Below are 14,386 nucleotides of genomic sequence, written 5' to 3'. Positions count from 1 at the left end.
TTAGTAATCCAGCACTTCAATAAAGAGACATAAAAGGTTGCTGACGGGTATCTAAAGGGTCACTAATGAAGTACGATGCTGTATCGCACTGAATCACAAGCAAGAGTGAATCATTATATAATTTTCACATTATTTATGCAATTTTCCAAACATTGGCTACTATTACTTCACTAACAAGTGACTTGAAATTCCTTCTTCCTCTTGTTCTTTAGTCCCTCAACAAAACATGCATTAATATTTCATGTTGCATATCGGAACAAATCTGTGATTTGGTGTGTTTGGAAAGAAACTGCTGCTGTTTTCATTCATAATGTCGATGAATGAGGGAGCAGAGACAACGGTGAGGTGGACATTGGTGACAGGAATTCATCTGGATGAGATTATAGCTGCTGCGGGAGGCCTGAAGTCGCGAAAAAAAGAAGAAATCTAATGGACAGGTATTATTTCTTTGAAAACAGGCAAATATTAGCAATGAGTGTGTCAGACAAGTAAAATAACATTGAATAAATCTCTCTCCCCAGGAAAAATGTTCACAACACAGTTGTTTGGGCAAATTTTCTTATTTGAAATATCCTGACAGCTCTATTTTCCCAGAAGAAGTTAAATTAGTGTGGTGGACCGACTCAGAACCAAGTCCTTTATGTTTTGCCCTAGTTAAATTCCTGGAACACGTAACTTTGCAAACTGACAATTTCTTTATACGCAACAAATCAAGGGAAACGAAACAACTTTGCTTTTCTTTTTTCTAAAGTTAATAACACATAAAAATGATGAAGAGAAAAGGTGTTTGTTTTGCAATAATAAAATGGAAATGAAAAACCACCCCATTCGCTGCACACTCAAACTGTCAGGACACAATCAGCACCTTCATCACTGGATCTCAGTGGAACGTGAAATATTTATGTATCGCAGATGAACGGTAGGTTTTCATCTGTCACATGCCTCAATGGCTGTGTCCCACGGCTGGTTTTGGGACCCTCCATTCAAAAACATATGTGACGAATCCTTTAAAGGATTTGCTCCGTCTCAAAGGTCAAAGGTCAGCACCAATCACAGGCGGCGTGCGTGAAAATGCAGAAACGTGGCGAGGAACCTGCTTTGACAAACTGCGCGTTTAAACTGGAGGATGGACTCGTTCTGATTTGGCAGGTTTCGCTTCAATGCGAAGTCTCAAAAACGCATCAGAGGAATTTCGCACCAACTGAAGGAGCACCGGCGCCCTTTGACCCTTTAGTATCAGGTCATTTTAGTTACGCTATAATCTGGTCATCAGCTCTCCACATGGATCCTGTTCTTTAATTAACTCCTAATAAGTAGCATCCTAGGTTACTCACATTTGATTATTTTATTTAGGCTTTTTAAAATCCGCTTCCTGTCTTTAAGAGTCAGACGTCGATAGATCAACACAAAGGATGGACATCCGTACTTCTGAACGTATGTTTATTCAGCAGTCTTTATAGAATGTTGGATAAAACATTTTTTGGCACAGTTGCTTAATGATAATAAGCTGTCCCAGTTCTGTGTAGTAATCTAAATAAATATGCAAAAACATAATTTACTTCCCAAATAAATACAACATAAACTACAATAAAAGATGCACCGCATCAGTGCCCCACGCTGTACCTCTTCAGGGAAATACAAACATAAACATAATTTATTATACTTCAGGCAAACAGTTGCAATCAGTTCAGACCAAATAAAGATTATGGAAGGTGAAAAACATGCTTCATAACTCATTTTCAACAGTTTAGTCCCCCCCAAAAAACTACTAGGCAATGCAGCAAGGAGGCAGTTAATGGGCCAATAAAAGGCTTTGGATCAGAGCAGGGTGTCACGGATGGGTGCAAATTGTATTTCCAAATCAAAATTCTGCCAGCGAGTAAGAACATACAAAATCACTGAAAAGTATTCTCCGAGTCAACGTGCACAAATTACATCCAGCGAACGTGTTAGAGGGCTTGTATCACCTGGAACTGGAGACGAGAGGCGTTTATGGGCCTAACTTGATTAAGTCTCTGTGTGTGTTGAATGGATTTGTTGGGTTTTGGCAAATCTTTGAGTAAAACTGTTCCAGAGGCAATTTAAAAAACTGGGATATCACGGAATAATAACAATAATTTGAAAAAAATCTTCTTTTCTGTGTGTAATCAATTATTCAAGGAAAAGCATGAGCGGAGCACATTTACGCTCGGTGGTTTAAATCAGTTGTGTTGGAAACAGATCGCCGTTGGTCGTCGCCAGTATGTAAAACACGACGTTTAAAGATTGGTTCAAACCTGGAGATGGATGCCCGGACTCTTATTTTGTCATTGTCGTAGTAATAACGCCTTTTTGAACCTGTGTAATAACACTGAGGTCAGTAACAGTAAAACATGCAAGCACCCATCTGTGAAAACAATCAACTCACCCGTGGAGATGTTGGGCGCGTTAAAGCTATCATTATTACGAATGGAGCGATTATGACCACAAAATCGATATGTTTATCGCCAAAATGACCGTAACTAAAAACTGGATCGTGGAAAATGGATTGCAGTAAGTAACGGCAATCATCTAGTCCACCATGGCTCATCTATCCCATTATACTACTCACATGTAACATGACCAACAAAGCTACATCGTAGTTACACCACAGTTTACAGTGTTACTACACAGATCAAAACATAATAGAACCTTTATAGTTATAAACAGTCATTTTCAGTTTCCTTGGAATGAACACAAACGCAGCACCGGCTGTCCATGCGGTCTGCCTGTCACAAAAAGGTTGTTGTGATGCAGCCTGAGATATATATTCCAATATTTCCTCCATTTCTTGAGTAAATACAGTAATCCAGAGTCTTTTAACAGCGCTGACCGTTCTGACAGAGGCTTAGAGCAGCAAAGGGGGGGGGGGGGATGAGTTCCTCTCTTGGGGTCATACGCAGCCACAGTTCTTTGCGGACACGTTCTGTACCGTGTGATAACGGCTCTTGTTGTCCAGGAAAGAAAATTCCTTTTCGTACGCCGTAGGCCGGCAGCAGGGCCCGTTGCTGACCTTATCCTTGCGGCCCTTCTTCTTGAACCCCGTCCGCGTCATGTGCTCCATGGTAATGTCATAGTTCTGCCGGTGGGCCGTGCATTTGCCGCTGCAGTAGCGCAGCAGAACGGTCTCGTCGCTGTCGTAGCCGAGACCCAGCTCGCTCACTGTCAGCTCCAGCTCCCTCAGAGAGCAGGGCTTTGGCCTCCGGGCCCTTTTAGTCCTTCGCGTCTGTGTCTCACCCGAACGCTGACCCGTCCTTCCTTTCCTGTCGAGCAAAGTCCCGATCACATGCTGAAGCTCGCCCTCCGTGAAGCTCTGGAACATCACGGAAACTGAGAAATGAAAGAGAGGCGAGTTAACATGGATACGCAGATAATCGGATTTAGGGAAGGAGAATGAGATATGGAGACAGGACTGAGGGTTCGTAGAGATAACACCCAAGAGCGTTTTATAATGTTTTTATAAGCAGGTTAAAGTTCCCTGAGGCCCATTTCAGCTGATGAGACCATGTGGAACCCAGGAAAAGCGGGAATATCAACTTCTCCTGCAGGTTAGAGGACTCCTTTGGAGCGCCAGTGAACTATGAGGTGTTAATTGACTGCAGGTTTGTGTATGACATTAAAATCAGCTCTATAAACAACTGAGTCAGGTACTAAGTGTTCTCTCTGACCCCCCCGCAGCCCTCTACCTATAAGACCAGAGAGGGAAGAATGTCAATAACAGTTTATCTTACACTCTGAGAGGAGGGAGTTCATCCCGTCTGCTGAGCGCGTTCTCCGGTGAAGACCACCCATCTCGGGTGGCACCACCGGCGATTCTGTGGGAGACAAGGGGGGCAGGTACCCCGACGCTGAGTCTGAAGATGAAGGCTGTCTCGATGAGGATGAGGATGTGTGCTGTTTGGTCCTGGGCCTGGTCCGTCCGATGTTTTTAACGAGGAGGATGGACAGGGCTGCGCCGCAGAGCATGAAGGCGAAAGTAGCACTTTTCCATAACTTCATCTTAGAGCGAGGAGGAGCATTGAGACTCTGTCGGGAGAACAAGTGTCAGGAAATTCAAACAATCCCAGCCTGGGTAAACAGATCTCTCATCCTGTCATATCAAAACACACAACACTGCCAACGTTGTTTTATTATGTGTCATCACATTTCAGCGACCTTGTCATGAGTCCGTTTCTCTGAACAAGCCTTTTAGTTTACACTCCGCTTCCTTTTCTGCTTCTGCTGTCAACTGTTTCCCCCCCTCCTGAGTGGGTCGGCGAACTGCCGGCTTCACATCGCTCGCCGTCTTTCATCGCTGACGCCTGAGGAGGACGGAAGCGCAATTCTGAATTTCAGCCGAAGACGTTCAGGATTGGTTTCAAGCCCCACAAGAAACCCTTTAAAAGGCTGCAGATGGGCTAAAAATCGGAACGTCGGCTCTTTACTCCGGGGAAGAAGAAAAGAAAGCGCTATTTGCAGAAGTTAATGTTCTCAGACCATCCTTTTAAAAAGGCGGAAATCCATTCCTTCTTTTACAGGAATTTCTTAACCGCACCTATTTGCACTGCCATGGGTGATGAAGTCTCAATGAACATCCTTTTATGCTATAGCGCTCCTCCCGTTCCAAAGACCACGGCGGCCACAAAAGTCCGTTTTCCGATCTGATGTGTTTCATCTCCTCTTACTGTCATTCCACAAGTATCTGAGATGTTTTACAGGATTCTTATCATCAAGTAGGCAAAAAACATCTCCTCTGTGCTGGAAACGGCGTGCTGGCAGAGACTAACGGCGAATCCAGACTTGATGTACAGAGCGTTTTACCAGACAGGATTCTTTAGTGCACATGAATGCAATGCTGGCGGTTTTACAAGGGAACAAAATGTCACAAATCTTTGTCTCATTTTGCAGAGAAACAAACATCTTAAGTAAATAACTCCTGGAATTTGCACTTTCAGCATGCGGCGATCTCACAATAAACACAAAAAAAAGTATGAGAAACAATGCTGGGTGAAGAAGTTTAAAAAGGGAGAAAGATTTTGACCTTCTGGTGACTTTTGTGGGGAACTATAGGCAGCTCCAGTCAGCGCTGAGATTTATGACGCAGGAGGAAAATACGAAGGAGCAGCACACATGAGTTGTCATGGAATAAACAGTGTATAAACCGGTATAACGAGTCCTATCAGTCAGATCTTGACTCATAACTCATAATTCCATATGGGTTTGTCGTGGCGAGGAGCATCTGTGCAGTGAAGGGTGGAATGGTTTTCATTTGAAAGCCAAACATTTCCAGCAAACAACCCCATTTGACGTCTGCGTAACTTCCACGTGGAGCTGCGGCCACTGCACGAATGGGCCGCGGTGCCCGGACGAATAACTGACTAACGCCGTTATATTTAATCACCAGACATGATGGATGGGAGCCACGGTGGAAAGTCTGGTTTTGTTTCTGTTGGTTCAACACCAATTGCTCACACCAGAAACCTGGCCGCCGCTGCTCTCAGTAGGACACATTCTTAACTTAAAAGGAGGGAGATAGTTGTGATGTACGAGGATGAGATCGTTGTTTTTATAAGCTATTAATAAGCCGGTTTGGGGCAATTATTCAGCCTGGGAGGTTCCTGTTTCACACGGCTGTAATGCATCATCGTCTATAGCCTGTCCACCCCGGGGCTCATCTTGATAAAATAATTAAGTCATTGGAGAAATTTAAACAAGCGACGATGCCTCAGATGTCTCCTTGCTGACACTGGAAGGATCCTCGCTGTCCAACATTGATGTCACGTCTGATCTTCATAACTGCTCTGCTCTGCGGCGGACAAGGTGCCAGGCGGCGCTCTAACGCTCGGGGATGATTAATTGGGACAATTATTTTTAATCTGCCAGCTGACCTGCGCTCTCGTGGATGGTTATTGATAGTGGGGCCGCCGGGGTTTTTGTTAAAGAGATAGAAAGGGATGCATGAGGGCTCCGCTTCCTGAGAGGGCAAACAGGGAATTGCAACATCGCAGAGGATATGGCGGCGCCCCGGAGGATTCAGCAGCAGAAGGAAAAACCATTCGGTCACAGAGACATTAAAAGTACAAACGAGTTACAGAGACAACTCCAGCAGCCCTCACACAGACACAGCATGCCACAATATGCCCATGCACGCTCAAAGATATGAGCGGACAAGATGTGAGGCCCAAAGCAAACCCAACAAAAAAAAACAAGTCATCCCTTTAGGAGGAGAAAAGACCTCGGACGTTCTACTGTAGCTTTTCTCTGCTGTTGTCCGGGGTGAAAATGAGGTATGTGGCGATAAAGAATGCCGCGCGTTTGCCATCAGCCGTATGTCACCTGAGCAGCTACCAGCAGAGCGAGAAACAGCCCCTCGGCCTCATTAACATGTTTGAGGCAAACCATGAAAGTGAACCACTCGGCCCAGAATTCCTCAGTCTGTCAAAGCCATTCCCGAGACGTCGTGCATTCCTCGATGCATGCATACGTCGCACGCTGGAGGGCCGTCCTCAGCCCTCAACCGAGCTCTTGTTTTTGACTCAAAGATCACATTCTTTCAACAGGCACAATAAAATTGATGTCCTCAAGGAATAATTGGGTCAGCGGTCGCTGCGCTGCAAAGCTGGCGCTAATGTAATTGCAGCAGTGTGGCACTGGTTTCCTCTCTCACCCTCTCCGGTGCCAGAGGGAAGTGCTCCGCAGAATGCCGAAGCCTATGGAAGATGAACTACAGATCTGTCAAAATGGGGATAAGGGGCATCTGTGGTTGACACTTTAGAATGACAGAAGACAGGGAATGCCTTCATCCTTCGCTTGCTTGGATCTTGACCAGTATGACATGATCACAGCGAGCCAAGTTCAGAGACAGGAATGAATGAGGAGCTTTCTCTGTGCCGGAAAGAAAAAGGCAGACACCAATTTTTTATGTCCGTAGATTCTGTTCCTATGGGTTCCCTAAATACAGCCCAGCTCTGTCTCCTTTTTAACCCTGCCTCACTGTGACTCACATACCATAAACACACACACACACACACGCACGCAGCAATTGCGTGGTTTCACTTTTCCCAAATCACATGACTGTCAGTTTGCGTAAAAAGTTAGGAAAGGGTCCAACCTTTCATTGTTGTCCAGTGACGGGCACACACACACACACACACACACACACACACACACACACACACACACACACACACACACACACACACACACAGATCCTTGTACTCCTGTCTTTGTGAAAACCTTCATAGACATTACACATTCTCTGACCTGTTACTCTAACCCGGACCCGATCCCTAACCTGCACCTTATTCCAAGCTCTGGTCCAAAAAAAGTCCTCACTTTGGAGGAATACTTTGGGACTGAATATGTTGCAGGTACAAGAACACAGACACACACACTCCTCGCAGAGCCGTAACGTAACGGGATAATCAATATCGTGCTGTGGATATCTACAAATAACTTTATTCATTACTGTGGATTTGCCACTGAACAGCCTGAGGCGTCCCCCTCCTTTATTTACCACGTGTGTGTTCCACCCCCGTGACTGGCGGTCTGCGCTACTGTGGACACACCCCATAAATACCTGCGCCAGAAAACACGGGAGCGAAGGAAGAGCAGGAAAAGCACCTACTGTGTCGTTGCAGGGAAACAACGTGTTTTGGAGAGTCCTGGAGAGGCATTGTCTTGTCTTTTCCCTCTTAAGAGAGCGCCAGGGCTTGAGGACGGCTAGAGAGTGCTTGGGGAGGTAATGGGGACATATTCCAAAGATCAGGGTGGGATTAGCACTAATGCCTGTCGGCTTTATCTGTAGTCACGTGGGTTAACACCTAGCTGCAGTGTTGATGCAGAATACAGGTCTTGCTGTATGTGCGTATGTGTTAATCCATCAGACACCTCGACTCAAGCGTTGGGCCAACATGCACGGCCCACTGAGCGGGCGCATATCCCTCTCCATCCCCCACCACCCGAGCCTACGTCGACGCCGACAACGAAGGAAAAAAGTGGCAAACCCAGGTGGTGACGTGTGTTGCGTTGGCAGCAGGGTGGACCCTGAAAACGGCAAAAGAAATTGGATGTTCTGAGCCTTGATTGGCTGTTCTAAATCCAGCCTCGCTTCTAATGTCGCTAAAAATAAAAAAAGGCTTAGGTTAGACTGTGCTATAATTTTTGCTGGGCTACCACTTGGCCTGGCTCGCGCCTTGCGACACTCGGTAACGAAAGGATAATTAAAAGAAGCCCGTGTGTTGCCAGTGAGATCCTGCCCTTTGATACAGAGGAAAGCACGTGCAGCCGGTGGCAGAAGATACTGACTTTTCTCACTCATTCTATAAATACAAAATCCCTCTAATCCACTGGATGTCGGTGAGAAGTTAAAAAGATTTCATTTTGGGAGACCAACTAGTGCGCTCTCCGGATTTATGTGGATTAATCCAGTGACCTGACAGCCAGGCGTGAGCTCTGGCCCGCCGGACCTGTTGCAATTAGAGGTCCATTAACGCCTCGAACGAGCCTCTCCATCGCACAAAGAGGTTAGCCGAGGTCCAGCAGGAGGACTTCGCCCCCTTTGCCTCGTCATTATTGAGCGAACGGCGCCAAAGTTGGACGTGGTCTCAGCTGCTTTCCAAAGACCAGTCGGCGAGCTGCTACTCTGGCTGCTAATCTGCCGATGCCAGATCCTCTTTGAACACAACAACCTCGCTTATAAACCCACTTTCAACACGCTGGCGAAGGGTTTGGCGCCCATCTGACACATGCTGAATACCACTTAGAGCAAACATGACGCAGGCGTGCAGGCACAAGCAGGCGGAAACCTCCGAAATATGACATTTTCTACCTTTACGTGCCAGTATTTAAAACCTCTGTTCCTGCCGTTTGTCTATAATCATAAGCACTTTACCACAGCGCTTCAACCCGCTCTTCGTTTTCCTCACTGGCTTTGGGAGGTTATGAAAGTTGAATAGCTCACTTGACTTGAGGCTTAACCTCTCTCTGGCCTGTTGGTCCCCGACTACATAAAGTATAATCTCCCAGTATGATATAGGCTTAGCGGGAAAGGATCATCACATGGGGGAAAAAAAAAAAAAATCCCACAGGGAGAATTATCAAAAACGTCCGTTATCGTCTCCTATTCATCGTATTCAGCTCAGCTTAAGTGGAATCATTAAAAGTGCGGCGCTGCGAAAAAACTCCCTAAAATGATTAACACTTACAATAATGATCTGAAATTGCCATTTTGCATAATAAAGTATACTTAAAAATTCAGAGGCCAAACATTTTAGAAGAGCGATCATGCATGATTATGAGGTAAACCACCGTGTTGGATAATTGGCAACCAGAGAAAATACTCCTCGCTGTCAAAACAAACGCGCCTGCACGCTGACAGGCTGAACAAATTCTGCTATAATATAATAACTCTTTTTTCTTTAAAGGCCCTCGCCGCCATGGCAACTGCTCTGCAAACATTCCGTGACAGGCCAACGTGCGTTACCGGTAGGCAGGTCCGGCGAGAGCTGCTTGTTGATACAGATAAGCCGACCCGTGTTTTCTGCCACTCGGGCGCTTGGTGAGGCACCTCTGCCGAGCGGCCCCCCTAACGCCTTCCCTGTAAGCTGCCGGCTTAAACCAACAAAAGGAGATGTGGTGTCCTTACCGTTCGGACGGCTAATCCAGACTTAGCTGCGTGGTGTCGTCTTCAGCTGACCTCCACAGGCAAGTGCTGGCTGAGTAAGTCCATCATCATCATCATTATCATCATCATCATCACCCTATGTGAGGGCAGGTCTCCAGAATATTGCCCTGAAAATCATCACAACTCCCTGTGCCTGCAAGTAGGAGAGGAGTCCTGACTTGATTGAGATCCACACTCTTTTAAACTTCTCTCATAGTTGCACTTCTGTTGAAGTGGATTCGGTTGCAAAAATCAAAATCAACATTCCTCTGAGCGTCAGCGTGCTCCCCGTGGCGCTCAGGACGATCCATTCAAACCCGGGGGTGGCTGTGCGTGTCGGAGAGAAGTCCCTGACTTGGCACCCGCTTGGCTTCAGAAGACGTCTGTCATCATCCAGGTTGACTGCCTCTAATTTCTTTTCCTGCCCAAACCTGAACGTAAAGCTGAGGAGCGCAGCGAAAGCAGGTACAGGGTCACGGGACCGACGGAGCAGATGCCTCTGCTTTTTATCCCATCTGTTTGGGGAAGTTGAGGTTTTGGGAAAAAAAAAAAAGGGGGAAAAAAAAAAGACCAAAAACAAAACAAAAAGTCTTCTACATGACAGCACTGCAGCACAAACCTCCTTACCGTTGCCTTGGCAGCAGGTCTTCTCCTCAGCTCAGAACAAGGGAACTCTGTGGGTTGAGGAGATGTGTTGGGGTTTAGGAGGGAGAGCGTGGTTACCGTAAGCGGAGCAGAGAGCTTCTCTGATGCCTCTGCCTCCTTTCTCCCCCCCCTAAACTGTTGCTCCTCCTCCACCACCGTAGTTGTGCTTCTGGGCCGAGTCGGATTACTCCTGACATGATAATCTCCCCCGGCTGCAGGAGTGCTAAAGGATGCTTTGGCCTGAACAAGAGCTTACATTCACCTTCTGCTGGGGAGAGACCTCCGACTTAAGTGGGCGACTGGTAATAACCTTCAATTGAGCAGCTCAGCGCAGCCAGTGGGGTCTGGGTCTTTCAATCTTTTAGGGGGAATTAAGAAAGTTGGCAATTGGTTTAAAGGGCGCTAAGACAACTCCAAAAGCTTGTTAAATGGAATTATCACAGCAGAGGCATTTCACGGCGACCCGGCCTGCGTTTCTTTGTTGTCGGGGGAATCTCACATTCGTGTCTCCTCCAATACAAACCAGTATTTTAGCCCTTGAGCGGCAAATGAGCAGCAGATGGTTCTGCTTGTGGAAGCGATCGGGCCCTCCAGACTGCAATCTAAATAAATACGTCGTCCTTGTAGGAAGTGCGTCAGGTGCGCGGGGGTCAGCTGCACGTAAACAAAGGCGAGACTCCGCGGATATGAGGGCAGTGCTGCATGAGCGAGGGATGAGGGGAGTCACGCAAAGACAAACAGGTGATGTTGGGAACGCGGCTGCAGGTACTGTTTTGATCCAAACAGCTCGGCCGCGGCGAGGGGGTTTAGAAACAACGCAGCCGTCCCGACGTGACAACAGGAAACAAAGTATTTGCTAACAAAATATCTCATTCGGACATCATGAGTCACTCCCGTGTCCTCGGGCCAAATTATACACAAATCACGCCTTGCTGAGGTGAGATGTGGCCAAAGTCTGCAGGCCTTCAAATTCTTTCACCCTTGACTAAGAGAAGAAGAGAAAAAGCATCGGAATTTCTACCCGAGCTTTGTCTCAGAGGGGGGGGGGAAAAGTGCATTGATGGATTTTCTCACGCTGTTGTCTCAACGACCTCAAGTGTGGGTTCTGTGCAAGCGGGGGCCAAGGCAAACTCTCCTTTCTCGCCGTTGCTTCGACCCTTCGGCGCCAACCTGATGGGACGGCCAAAAATCAGCAGAGGATTCACGTTCCTTCGCTCGTGTTCGTGGGGCTAAGCAGGTGCAAAACGCAAAAAAGATTTAAAAAAAAAATCGGATCATTACACCAAATTTGTTTGACATAAACCTCAATTATTGGCCAGAGCTTCTTTCTGCGAATCCATAATGGCCTTCGTTTAGCGGCGGGAGGTATCATGTTCTTCCAGCCTTGAAAAGCAGCTCCGAAACATTTCCTGACATCAGGCGGTAACGTTTCCCCTTCGTGCATATTGTTCACAGATGTGTAAACTTTTCACCGTCCAGCCTCCGCTGCGATGAAAGCCGACAGCTGTTAATTGCAAAATCGGACTCAAAAGGAGGGAAACGTTTGATGCGTCTATGCACGCTGCATCGACTTGCTCAGCGGCGAAGAGCAGATTAGTCACGATGACTTGTCTGACAGACATCCAGCTCACACTAGCGGAAAAAAAAACAACAAAAACCAACCAACAAAGTGTGTTCCCAATTTAAATATGATAGAATCCTATAAACATCGGATAAAATCTTTTTCCACTGGGCGTGGATGAGTGAAGAAACACATTCTGTTTAGGTTTGGCCGAGATTTTAAGGGAGCCCTCAATCAGTAACACTATAAACACACCATTCCAGTCGAGGTGTCATTAGAAAGGCTGGAAATAAGGCACCAGGCTACAACCTTCATCTTGCACAAGCTGTGGTTCGATAATTGGACAAGCAACCTTCAGCCAAATGTCATCGCTGTGACTGGAAAACTACTTTTTAGGGATCCCGAAACCTAAACAGGCCCTGTGGAGTAGGATGCAGTGAGACAATGAGGGGCTTTTTGTGTGTTTGGTAGCAGTTATCGAAAGACAACACCAACCTCTTGAGAGAAAGTAGCAACGAGGGAAATGGTTGGGCCAAAAACCAAATACACACGGCAATTTGCAGAGCGGCCGGGGCCTCCTGGGTGTTTCTGATGTTTCACCGTGTTCACGTGAGCGTGTGAAACACTCCGGCACTCAATTCCCAGTTTGTAATAAGTTGTAAGCAGCAGTAATAAATGCTATTCTCAATTTAGGTTTATATCCTGTTGCTGCAGCTGCAGCGTGAAGGTCAGAGGACGTGATGCATGTAGTCGCATGCTGCCCCCACCCGGCAATGCGCCGCAACTACAAGTGCGCCTGCAGAGACCTGTTTTCCACAACGAGAGACGCCAAACACCACAAATAACTTGTTTTTGAGTCAAAATCATTGTTTAGGACTCAACATCGTTCCCGTGTTGTTTGTCCAAACATCTGCTAGCAGGTTCCTTTTGATTCCAGAAAGGAGGGCCTGAAAATCGGTGGACGTTCCGGAGGTCACATTTCCAGTTGGATGATTCCCAGCACACCAGCTCATCCCAGTGTACTTCAACCAGAAAGGTACCGACTGTAAAAGCTGCCTCAGGATCATTTCGGGACTGGAGCCTCATCAGAGGATTCACAGGGTGGAGAAGGTTCCGCATGGACCGAATTCTCAGAGGTTACCGGTGGATTGTTCCTGTTGGTTCTATCCCAACCCAGTTTGTGGTGCATTGACTGGAATCCCAGCAGAGTTACATACCTGGCCCTCAATGTCAGACCTCCTCCTCTGCTTCCAGGGTGTTGCGAGGCCTTGTGAAGCGCCTCCAAGCCGAGGCGCCGCTGCACGCCTGCCAAATCTCTGCGATCCTTGGAATAGGTCGGCGGCACCTCAGGGAGGACTTTTCCAGGATGTCAAATCCAGACGGACGTGATGCTGCCATGAGTGTCGAAAGGCTGGATGACTGTCTCATTGAGGGAGCAGAGCTCCGAGGGTCAGAACGCTCCGTCCCTGTCAGTTATCTCTGCCGAAGATGCGAGGAGGAGCCTCGTGGTCAGGGCCATTTGAGCAGCTGCTCTTTGGTCTAGAACCTGTGAGCTCGGAGCTTCTGCTGGAATCTTGCAGCGGCCTGCGGTCGGGATCTTTTATCTGCAGCAAACAGGAGAAACATCAGCAATGTTTGCATTTTACTGACGTGCTTTTGTTCTCAGGGATGGAATGTCAACACCACAGAAAGCTCACAAATTCCTGTTGGACCTCAAGACTGATGTTAGCTAGGCCCCCAAACATGCTCACCTTCCTCCATATCCCAGAAAAAGTAAGGTCCATCTCTCACACTCTCACTCACACACACACACTTTCACACACACAACACTGAGCTGTTGTTTGGGATGTTTTGAGGGAAAGCATCAGGATAGAGTTACCACCACAGGAAAAGAGCAGCTTGGATGCACTTCAGATGAAAACAATGATGTCAGTAGGTTTTGTGGGAGCCAAAGCAACAATTTGTAAAATGCTGCAGGCGAGATTCCGAATGACATAACACCGAATGTCACTGGGAATGCTCTGAATTACAAATGACGGCAGTTGAGGGACGAGGTGCATTCACGCCGCTCTCAAAAGGGATGAGAAAAGATATATGTGAAATCAATATAATATAATACCAATTTATTTTCAATTGTTGTCGCTTTGACCAAATCTGTCGACACAACAAGCAGGAGGCGTCGGTTTGTTTAGGATGGGATGTCTCCGTGGCTGCCTTCACAGCATTTGTCATGTAAAACCATCTAAACTTCTTAAATCCAGCACTTGAAAGACGACAATAGCGAGATAAAATCAGGCTGAAATATTATAAAGTGTCCATTAAATCACAGCAAGAAATCCAATAATTAAAAAAATATAAAAAATGAAATCTGTTTTTGAGGTTTTCTTGCTGAAATTTGGATGAATTTGTACATTTTCATGATGGAAAAGTGAGATGTTGAAACCACGGCGGCCGTAATCAGCAATGCACCGCTCAAGTCGGCCCTGGCCTTCATGTTTAAGATCCAAAGTTCTCAACCA

At 46.7% G+C, this 14,386-nt stretch overlaps 1 protein-coding gene across 2 annotated transcripts; it reads right to left on the bottom strand.

The window, feature by feature from the left end:
- Positions 1-1,423: 1,423 nt before the first annotated feature.
- On the bottom strand, positions 1,424-14,256 carry LOC101064584 (neurturin). Of its 2 annotated transcripts, none has more exons than XM_003975424.3 (3): positions 13,085-14,256; positions 3,750-4,044; positions 1,424-3,348 (listed from the first exon to the last, which is right to left on the bottom strand). In XM_003975424.3, the coding sequence occupies exons 2-3, from the start codon at positions 4,015-4,017 to the stop codon at positions 2,912-2,914; spliced, it is 705 nt and encodes a 234-aa protein (XP_003975473.1). In that variant the 5' UTR covers positions 4,018-4,044; positions 13,085-14,256; the 3' UTR covers positions 1,424-2,911. The 2 variants fall into 2 exon arrangements, with proteins under 2 accessions (XP_003975473.1, XP_029687504.1); XM_029831644.1 differs by lacking the exon at positions 13,085-14,256 and adding an exon at positions 9,644-10,505.
- Between the last annotated feature and the right edge of the window lie 130 nt (positions 14,257-14,386).

The sequence above is a fragment of the Takifugu rubripes genome, chromosome 22 (genome assembly GCF_901000725.2).
Source record: "Takifugu rubripes chromosome 22, fTakRub1.2, whole genome shotgun sequence".
NCBI lineage: Eukaryota > Metazoa > Chordata > Actinopteri > Tetraodontiformes > Tetraodontidae > Takifugu > Takifugu rubripes.
This window is presented reverse-complemented; position numbering and strand designations above follow the sequence as displayed.